Below are 10,204 nucleotides of genomic sequence, written 5' to 3' on the forward strand. Positions count from 1 at the left end.
TATCTTTGAAGATCCTTGACTTACCTTTCAAACAAACCACCTGTGCCTTCATTCAGGACCACGGTCTGCTAAAATAAATAGCACTACTAGTATTTTCTTGTTTCTGGATTTACTGTCCTTCAACCTACCTCCATACTGTTTTACCAGAGTGGTCCTTCTAAAATTCAAATGGATCATGTCATTTTCCTGCTTAAATCTCTTCAATAGCTCCATATTGATGTTGGGATGCATTTAAGTTCTTGGGCATGGCATTGAAGCCTATGAACCTGGACACTCTTCACTATTTCACGCCTCTGTGCCTTTCCCACTTGCCTCCCAGTTTAACACCCACTCATTCTCTAGGTCTCTAATCAGAGAGAATCCTGATGAACCTCACCTGCACTCTCTAGCTCAAATCAGGCCTTCTTGAGTTTTCTTGTCAGCTTCTACTTTTATAACATTTACTTCCAATTATATATAAATTGTGTGAGTATCTATCCGTGTAGTGTTGATCGTTTAAAATTCCTGAGGGCACAACTGATGGCTGATTTGCTTACCATTCTGCCTCAAAGCCAACATGTATCTGACACATAGTAATTGTTCAGCAAATTACTGCTGAATGGGGTTACCTCCCTCACTTCTTCGCTCGCAAACTCCAATTCATCCATTAAAATTTACCTTGACATCATGTCTCCTTAGAGTTAACCTCTGACATTTATCTATGCCCACCCCTAACTCCACCCCACGCTGCCTCTGACTTGACAGATAAGTCTGTTACCTTTCTGCACTCTTTTAAAGCCTTGTGTATATTGCTATTATAACTTCTGGATTTTCTTGTAAACGTTTATTTTTTGTCTATTTCCTCAACTAGATTATGATCTCCTGAAACAAATATTTTGTATTTAAGTTCTCAGTCTGTAGCTCTGTCTCTGGCACAGAGTAGATGCTTCAGTTTCTCTTCGCCACATCAGATGCTTGGGCCCCGTCTATAGCATCCCACCAAAGGTCTTCCAGCCTCTATTGCAGAAAGGAGATCCCAGTACCTTCTCAACCATCCAGTTGGAAAGTTTTTCCTTGTGTTGAGCCAGAAGATTGTTTAGAGCTTTTAACCATTTTTTCTTAATCTTGTCCCTTGGTAATAGAAGATCAGGAGACTCATAATAAACGGTAAGTGATCAGGGGTCACAGCCAGCAGAAGATTATGGGTTTTAAATAGTAAACAGGAGAAGCAAGATAAGGCAAGTTTCGAACCCAACAGAGTTTCCCTGTCCCTATTTGTAGCAGGAGCAAATCTCAGAAGGCAACCTCAAAAGTTGCCTCATGTTACTAGAAAAATAGCATGCCAGAACTAAAAGTTGAAGCTATGTGCTAGCCTCTTTATACACAATGAACCAGAACTGGTTCTTAGAAAAAAAATAAACTGGTACAGGACTAGATTGCTTACAGATTTGGCTTACACTCATCTCCTTCAAAAAGCCTTCTCCAACTTCGGCAATCCCCGAACAACTGTTTTTCTGCATGTCCTTCAAATGCTGCTGAACACAGATTATACCCTACCATTTTACGATTAGTGAAACGTCATACAGGAGTATTTTAGCTGCTTCATCTCACTATTGGCTCTGTCTCACCACCTAGAATATTCACACACACAAAACCAAAGACGTATACCCCATAGGTTTTGTTATTTATCATTTTATTTCCCCTTCCACACAGCACCCATTGCAATCAGGACTCTTCAGTAGAGTCACAATCAATGGCTGTTTGGTGACCAGAACATAGTAGGGGGCCAGTCCCCCTTCAGGCAGACTCTTGAATGCTGAGGGAGAGCATCAGGTTGTAGTTCTGAAGACCGGGGTCCTGGGGAGATGAGAGGGTGGCGATGAGAACATGTGCGCACCTGGGGATGATTGAAGGGGCCCCCTCCCTCCTCCTTCAAGAGAGAAAATATCGAGAAGCATGTGGTGGGCCATCAGGAATCACTGCTGCTTCAGGCCAGAGGAGCTCACCTTTAAGGTGCTTTGCAAAGACTGGCAGGTGAGAAAGGGTTTTGTGGGGAAGGAAGAGAAAGAAACTGATTAACATATGTGTATTATCTAGACATGGTGGTATTAAATATGTGCGGGTCTTTGTATATCAATTATACCTCAATGAAGCTGTTAAAAAATAAATAACGTCATAGAGAACAATATGCAGAAATTTTTTTAAAGAAATTTTTTAAAAAGATACAGCCTGTGACCTTAAAAATCTCGAACTCAGCAGGAAGACAGGTACACGCATGCCAATAATGTGTTAGTATAGGAGGGAAGAAAGGAAAAATCTCAGACTTTTAGAACAAGGAAATTGGCATTGCTTCCTGGAGAACAGGGTGGGGGGGGGGGAAGAGAAATACAAATGGTTCAGAAAAGTCCAAGCAAGTCAAGTACATGTTCACTAGCTGCAGCCATCACCCTGCATTGATCCTGACCTATGTCTAGAGCATAAGGGGAGAGACAAGGCCCCGAGGCCTCCCCACACCCACCGCCAACCTGAAGTGCATCGAATTATTCCCCAAGCAATCTGTGAAGTGAAATATCTTTGCTGTCAGAGGACTAGTGCTTTGCATTGTATCTGTGCAGGAAGGAGGCCTGGTGCAGGTGACAGAGATTCTGCCAAGTGAAGAGGGTGTTCCCAAGAAAGGGGGTGTTGGCACCCAAGTGGGGTGAGGAGAGCAGCCTGGTACAGGCCGTTGAAGCCCCAGCAGGTTGAGAAGGGTGTCCATACTGGGCAGGACGTGCGCCATGTCGGGTATCAGACGCTGGACTGAGGTGAGGAGGATTCCAACGTGGAGAGGACTCTTTGGCACAGGCTGTTGGTTCCCAAGCAGGGTGAGGGGGGCGTGTGCCAGCGAGAGAAGGTTGGGGTTGCAGTGGACAATTGGGTCCATACAAGGAGACTGATCAAATACGTAAATCTGTTGAGAACAGGAGCCAGTTTTCTCAGTACTGGATAAAGGAATTGCGAATACAGAAAGAACACTAGAGTGAACCTTAGAGTACTGAAATTAGAACTGGAATTACTGGTGTAAATTTATGGCTTTTCAATACATGTACATGGATAGAGAGTTAAAGATACATGTTAATGTGTGTGCATTCGTGTGTGTTCCCTAGGCTCTGTCCACTGATGATGTAGAAGTACTGTCCCCTCAAAAGCCGAGATCTAGTGCCCATCTCTTGTTTTCTGAACACCGTTATCCACTTAAAGGAACCAGGGCTCTTTGGAGAAATAGCTGATTCCAAGAAGGGAGCAGGGAAAGCACAGGATGAGCCTAGAATATATTCTTGTGCTATACTATAAGGAAATCCTCAAATACCCATCGTCCTCGGGGCCCTGACAACAAGGCTAGTTTAAAAAGGGAAACAATACGTTCACTTCCAAATCTTTGGACAATGCTCGATAAACATTGGAAAATTATCATAACTATCCTTTAAAATAAAAATTAGTACTAATACATAAATAAACTTTAAAAGGGGGGGCGTGCTCGAGTGGCTCAGTTGATTAAGCATCCAACTCTTGGTTTCGGCTCAGGTCGTGATCTCACGGTACATGGGTTCGAGCCCCACATGGGGTTCTGTGCTGACAGTACAGAGCCCACTTGAGACTTTCTCTCTCTCTCTCTCCCCCTCTCTCTGCCTCTCCCTGGCTCGCATGCTCTTTCTCTTTCTCAAAAGAAATAAACTTAAAAAAATTAGTACTGAAGCTCACCTCATGCCAGCCAAATTCATTTTTTTATCATTCCCATTTCAGCCTTGTATTGTATCCTGATGCCCTGCCCTCAATTTCTGTAAGCCGCAAGTACAAATATACCAGTGCCAACCATACCACACTGGGAAACAATTTTTTAATGGTTAGACTCACATGTGATCTCTTACCATTTTTCCATTGCATCCATGTATTCATTCATTCATTCAAGTATGTGTTAATTACCTGCAAGTGTTCAGTATTGTGATAAGGGGGCGGCAGGGGTGGGGGTGGGGGTGGGGGGAGACTCTGGAAGGTCCTAGCAGGGCAAACATCTGGTTGGAAGCTTATCCTGAACGGCTCATACTGTTTTAGAGTTAAACAGAGGGTAGGAGATCAGTATTTGAGACTCTCCCTTTATCCAGGTTTCGGAGATGAGGAAATGAGAAGGTGAGTAGATGAAATGATTTAGCCATATAAAAACCAATTATATTTTAACCTTCCGAAAAACATACACTAAACCTCTCCAAACTCAATGTTGTCTAAAAGCATATCCTGGGGCACCTGGGTAGCTCTGTCAGTTAAGTGGCCGACTTCAGCTCAGGTCATGATCTCGCAATTCAGGAGTTCAAGCCCCGCATGGGGCTCTGTGTGGACCACTCAGAGCCTGGAGCCTGCTTTGGGTTCTGTGTCTCCCTCTCTCTGCTCATCCCCTGCTTACACACACTCTCTCACTCTCTCTCTCTCTCTCTCTCTCTCTCTCTCAAAAATAAATAAACATTAATAAATAAATTAAAAAGTAAATAACAAAAAAGCATGTCATATTGCTCCTATGAGTCTAGAAACATTTTGAGGATGAGAATATTGCCTTTCTCGCCAATGCTTGTTGGACAAACTGAAATTCTGTGTGCTCTGTGCTCCCCTGGGCCCAGGAGTAAGGACTGGAGGCAGCAGGTGGAGAGGAGGTTAATGTGCCCCTGTGACCTCTAGGAGGAGCTGTGACTTCACCAAAATTCCCGAGGCTGGTCTGGAAGAAGGAAGGGGAATGGGAAGGAGGCTTAAGAAGGAAGCAAATGCTCTGGCAGCAGGGTTTCCTCCTGGTTCTGCTTGGGACATGGTACCTGAACAGCCTAGATGCGAAAATCTAGTCCAGGCTGCACTTCTCCAACCTCAATAGCATCGCGTCTGTGGTCCCCGTGGCCCCTGTCCCTCAGGACCTTTTGTTACTCTCCAGTGCTTCCCCTGTATGTGTGGGTGCCATGTTCAGGCTCGGCACCCCAAGTAGGCGAGATGCTTTCCGGGGGCACGGCTTGCAGCATATTTCTGTCATAACCTCGTCAGCACCCACTGACGGTGCTTCCTACCCAGTTAGCATTAAATTCCTGTGTCTTAAAATGAGTGCAGCTGGCTCCAGGGAAAGGTTCTGGAAGCCAAGCAAGGTGGCCTCTGAGTTAAATCAGGATGGGGCTTGCGTGGGTTTCTCCTGGCTCCCTGAGAGGTGGTGGGGGCGGCGGGGGAGGGGGGGGTACACCTGTCCAAGGGGAAGGGATGTGTGTTTGAGCGGAGGAGGTGCTGTTAAGCAGAAAGAGGAAGGAAAGACTCAGTTGTTCATTGGGGAGGGGAGGAAGCTACTGACAATGACAAAAAAAAGCAACTGCAAGAAACCTCCTCAAGGCAGAGGGGGGATGGGCCTTTCCTCCACCTAGGGACCTACATCCAAACCCATGGGGGGGGGGGCGAGGGGGGGGAGAGGAAACGTGAGCTGTAGAACCAACAGGGGCAGTGACCTCCCAAGCAAACCCTCTGTCAGGGCCACGGACACACATGCAGAAGACAGGAACCTGAGCAGAGAGTCACTGGGTCCCTTCCGTCAGACACTGCGATGAGCTGCCAGCCCCTCTGCTGTGTGGTCCTTTGTGTCCTCGGGGCAAGTGAGTCTGGGAACAGTTGGGACATCTCTGTCCTCGGGTTTCTAGCTTCTCTCATGGAGCTGCTTCCCAAGACGCTCTAAATTTGTTTTCTTGCTCCCACAGTCCCCGTGGACACTGTAGTTACCCAGACACCAAAACACCTGGTCGCACCGACAGGGAGTAAGGGGACCCTGAAGTGCGAACAACATCTGGGACATAACGCTATGTACTGGTACAAACAGAGTGCTCAGAGGCCACCGAAGCTCATGTTTGCCTACAACTATAAGGAACTCGCCGAAAATGACAGTGTCCCCAGTCGCTTCACACCCGAGTGCTCAGACAGCTCCCACCTGCACCTTCACGTGGCCGCCCTACAGCCAGAGGACTCCGCCGTGTACCTCTGTGCGAGCAGCAAGGACACAGCCCCGCACAGCCAACGGCTCCCCGTGCACAAACTTCCTGGGTGCAGCCGGGGAGCCGTGGGGGCGACCACGGCTCAGCTCGACATCTCCGGTGGGACCCCAGACAGACAGAAACCCCAGGCCACGACGTGCCGGTCGGTTCGCTGGATGCGGCAAGGCCCAGTTCCCTGCACAGACGCCCACAGCCTGTGGCCTGGCTCTGCCCGGGGCCAGACTGTGCCCGCGGCTGAGTGCGGGACGGAAAGGGTCCGCCTCCAGTTCCTCCGGTAGCTTCCGATCGATCGGCACGTGGCCCCGGGGACTCTTTCAGGAGACGCGCTGCACTCTGGCCGCGGCGGCCCTGCCAAGCCTCCTGCCAACGCGTACCTTTCTCTGCCTGTTCCTTCCACCCAGGTGAGACCCTGGATCTCAGCCCTGGTCCCAGCTCCCGACGCGCTCCGAGCCCCTTTGCAGAACACCTGCTTGCCTCACCACAGGGCCCTGTCAGTCCCTACCACTGAGGATAGTGGCTCCCTCGTGAGGTTCGGATCGCTGTCCTCGAGGCCACTCTCTGCTGCACACCCGGGGACTCAGCTTTGCGCAGGCTCCTCTTCTTCTCGGGCTTTGACACTTTGAGGCTGGATTCTTTTTCCTTCTGTCTCTTTAATCCTAATTCTTCAGGTCTCCACATCCTGCGTTATCAGCCAGAGAGCCTGAGGCCCTGGATCGTTGCCCGCAACAGGCAGGAAGGGGAGAAGGCCCCCCAGCGTTTCCGAGCAGGACCGTATACTCGGGGTTCTGTGCTGAACCCCATATTTTCTGGCATCGCCCCTTGCAATGGCCCCAGTTCTGCACACACCTTGGGACCCCAAGGGCTGAGCGGAGCCCTGTGTCCTGGGGAGTCCGATGCCCACACTGACACAAAGGCTCCCTCCTCTCTCCTGTAGGGGGCAGTGAGGACCCCTGAGCAAAGTTTCAGACCAAAAAAACCACGTGCCGGTTCAACTAATGTGGCAACTCTCCTATCAAAGCACATCCTTAGACTGTGGGGTTTCTTTTACCTGAATGCAACTCTTCCCTGTCAACTGGTTGAAAGAGATAAACACCTCTGGATTCGGTATTTTTTAAGGACTGTTTTATCATGAAATAAAACTAGCCTGCTGTAAAGTGCATTGTTTGGTTTAAGGTTTGACAGGGATCCTCTAAACAAACACTGTGTCCCCACAAATCATGCCCTACAGAGGACCAGAGGAGAAGAACGGGGTCCTCACGGGCGGTGTCTTGCTCCGGACCCGGCAGGCCCACGGTTTCTGAGCTGTGGTCCTCAGGAACCAAGGGGTCCCTGAGTCATCGCTGTCGACACTCAGGGTCAGCACTGAGCTTTGGGGAATCGGAGAAGGGGCTTCCAGGTGAGGTCCCGGCGCCAAAGCCAGCTGCAAAGGGAAGGAGGAGACCAGCCTTTGGGAAATGGGTTCGAGACATAAGTGTGTGTGTGTCTTCGCCCGTTCTTTTATTCTGTAACCCAGCTGTCCTTCTCCGATTTCTCTTTTCTTCTCACTCAAGCCTCGACCTGGAGCTTCAGATCTGCAGAGACACCTGCTCTAAACCACACAGGCAGCAAACGGGCCTCCGCTGCCACCAGCTCAGAGCCAGTGGACAATGGGTTGGGCACTTAGTGTCCTCGTCCGTCCTCCTTCCCTTGCGCTGAAATGTCCTGTCAGGTTTCAGGTCTCTCCTCCTCACGTGGGCTCCTCTCCACACTGACGCTCCCAGGTTGTTTCTTTTTTTTGGCCCCTTTATTCCCAGCGTTAAGTCGTCAGGCTCCGAAGTGCGAGTCACAGAGTCGACGCGCCTCCGGACTGTGGCTGCGATGTGGCCGCGGGGAGGAGAGCGGGTCCTGCCGGACCCTTGGCCTGGTGCCCTGAGGCCCTTACTCTCGGAGGGTCCCTCTGCTGCTGCCATATTCCAGTAGAGCGTAAAGGCCAGGGGCTGAGCCCCGGGGCATCGCGTATGGGCGGCGGGGGGCACTAGGGCTTCCCACTCCCTCCTGCAGGGGTGCTCCTGAACCTGCGGGTGCCGCCCAACACTGTGACATCACAGGGTCTCCTTCCTGGGCTACTAACGTCCAGATGCCCAAAGGGGAGAGGCCTCCCCTCCCCCTGCCCCCTGCCACAGGCAGCAGGATCTTCCGCTGGGTGACTTTTGATCACCTACTCCTGGGAGCAGGTGTGTCCTGAGAGTGTGGGGGACATTCCTTTCCCACCCCCTTTATCAAAGACCGGTTCCAAACTTCTGCCTCATTCTCTTTCTGGCCTCTGTCTCCACCCACAGGGCACAAGAACCCAGAAGTCACCCAAAGCCCTAGCTGCTACATCCCAGAGATGAGACAGAGCATGGCTCTGCAGTGTGAGCCCGTCTCTGGTCACTTGTACCGCCTGTCGTACCGACAGAGCCTGGAAAGCGGAGCGGAGTTACTGATTTCCATCTGTAACAAGCTTCCTTCAGAGAAGACAGGCTTTGTGAAGAACTGATTCTCAGCTGAGACTCCTGACAGATCGTACTTGCTCCAAAGACCCTGGCAGAGCAGCTGAGAGACCCAGCCATGCACCCCTGCCCCAGCAGCTCATCCATGGCTTTGCAGGTGCTTCCTGCCCTTGCCCCGAACTCGAGGCTGCTCTGCCCCCAGGCTTTCCCGCAGCCCTTCCTGCCCACAGGGGCGGGGGGCCAGGCTGCAGCGTCTTCCCAGGAGCAGAGGTCAGAAGCTAACTTTAATTTGCAGAATAGGAAATTTGCACGGGGATATCCGGGGCTGTGGTATTAAGGAAATATTGTCAGGTGCCACGGAATGTGGCTGTGGACCCCAACCAAGGGTGGGACAAGTATGGCCAAGTGAGCGACCAGATGAGGCTACAGAGGAACCTGTAAAGGACTGACTTTTCAGAAGCTAAGACCCGAGGGTTCTTGAACAAGCAGCAGGAGGGATGATGTAGGGGACACTTTATGAGGGAGATACTATATTTCTTGGGAATAAGGCAGATAGACTTAAGTTTTCAATTAGATAAATCAGCATTAGCGTTCAAGGCTAGTTGCATTTATCATATTGGTTATACACCTATTTATTTATTCATTTACTAATTCATTCGTTTATTCTTTTTTAAAGTTTTTTATTTATTTGGAGAGAGAGAGTGTGTGAGATCAGGGAGGGGCAGAGAGAGAGAGAGAGAGAGAGAGAGAATCCCAAGCAGGTCCCGCACTGTCAGTGCTGAGCTGGATGCAGGGCTCGAACCCACGAATTGTGAGATCATGACCTGAGCAGAAATCAACAGCCAGACATTTAACTGAGCCACCCAGGTGCCCCCATTCATTTATTCTTTAAACAGACAATATCCTACCCCAAGATACGGAAAGTATAGTTAATGCGCTGCAGGGACCCCATGGGCATTAGAGGAGGAATGAGTCACAGGGCCGTATATGAATCAGGGCTCAGCCTTCCCTAGGCAGCAAACTCTCCTTCACGCCATGAAGCAGCCAAGTCCTCTAGAAAGGGTGCTGGGGCTGTGAAGACAGAAACGCCATGGAGAGAACATGCAAAATGAAGAGGAGAACTGTAGGAGGGAGAGCCAGAGAAATGGTCCTGGGAACAGTGGCCATGGTCCCCCAGGGAATTTTGCTGGGGGACTTCCCTGGCAGGATGGCCCTGAGGACACTGTCCCTTATTCCCTGAGGAACCACTAAGGGCTGAGCACAAGGGCACCAGGGAGGACACCCTGCACCAATGGTTACAAAAGCAGAGCACAGGGCAGCAGATGGTATCTTGTGGCAAACACCCCATCTCCCCCAGTCCTGACCCCCGGAAGCAGCAGACAAGGCCAGTTTTCCTGGCATCTGGGAAGAAATGCAAGTCCCTGATGCAACTCAGCAGATGGAAATCTTCAGGAGTCAACCCTGGTTGGGTTCAGCCTCAGATGGAAGGTGATTCAGGAACAATAAACAGTAAATCTTGGGGCTCCCTAGTCAGTCTTGATTGACTTGTAGGCAATCAAGCCAGGCACACATCTGCACTTCAACATTGGTAGGTTAATGCCCAGAAGTGGTGCCTTTTGGATATGCACAAATATGTGTTCTTCCTTTTTTAAGGACAGTTTAGGGAGTTCTGTGAACATCTGATAACATGTAGATTTCACAAGTAATTTTAGA

The 10,204-nt window shown here is 49.9% G+C and overlaps 2 gene segments (V, D, J or C); both read left to right on the plus strand.

The window, feature by feature from the left end:
* The first annotated feature begins 5,287 nt into the window (after positions 1-5,287).
* Positions 5,288-6,258, plus strand: LOC102964653. The segment is given in 3 exon segments: positions 5,288-5,627; positions 5,730-6,119; positions 6,242-6,258. Coding segments are annotated over 3 exon segments (456 nt in total).
* A 1,727-nt stretch (positions 6,259-7,985) lies between these two features.
* LOC122235304 lies at positions 7,986-8,551 on the plus strand. The segment is given in 2 exon segments: positions 7,986-8,233; positions 8,339-8,551. Coding segments are annotated over 2 exon segments (297 nt in total).
* Positions 8,552-10,204: the final 1,653 nt, after the last annotated feature.

Source organism: Panthera tigris, chromosome A2 (assembly GCF_018350195.1).
Source record: "Panthera tigris isolate Pti1 chromosome A2, P.tigris_Pti1_mat1.1, whole genome shotgun sequence".
NCBI classification, from domain to species: domain Eukaryota; kingdom Metazoa; phylum Chordata; class Mammalia; order Carnivora; family Felidae; genus Panthera; species Panthera tigris.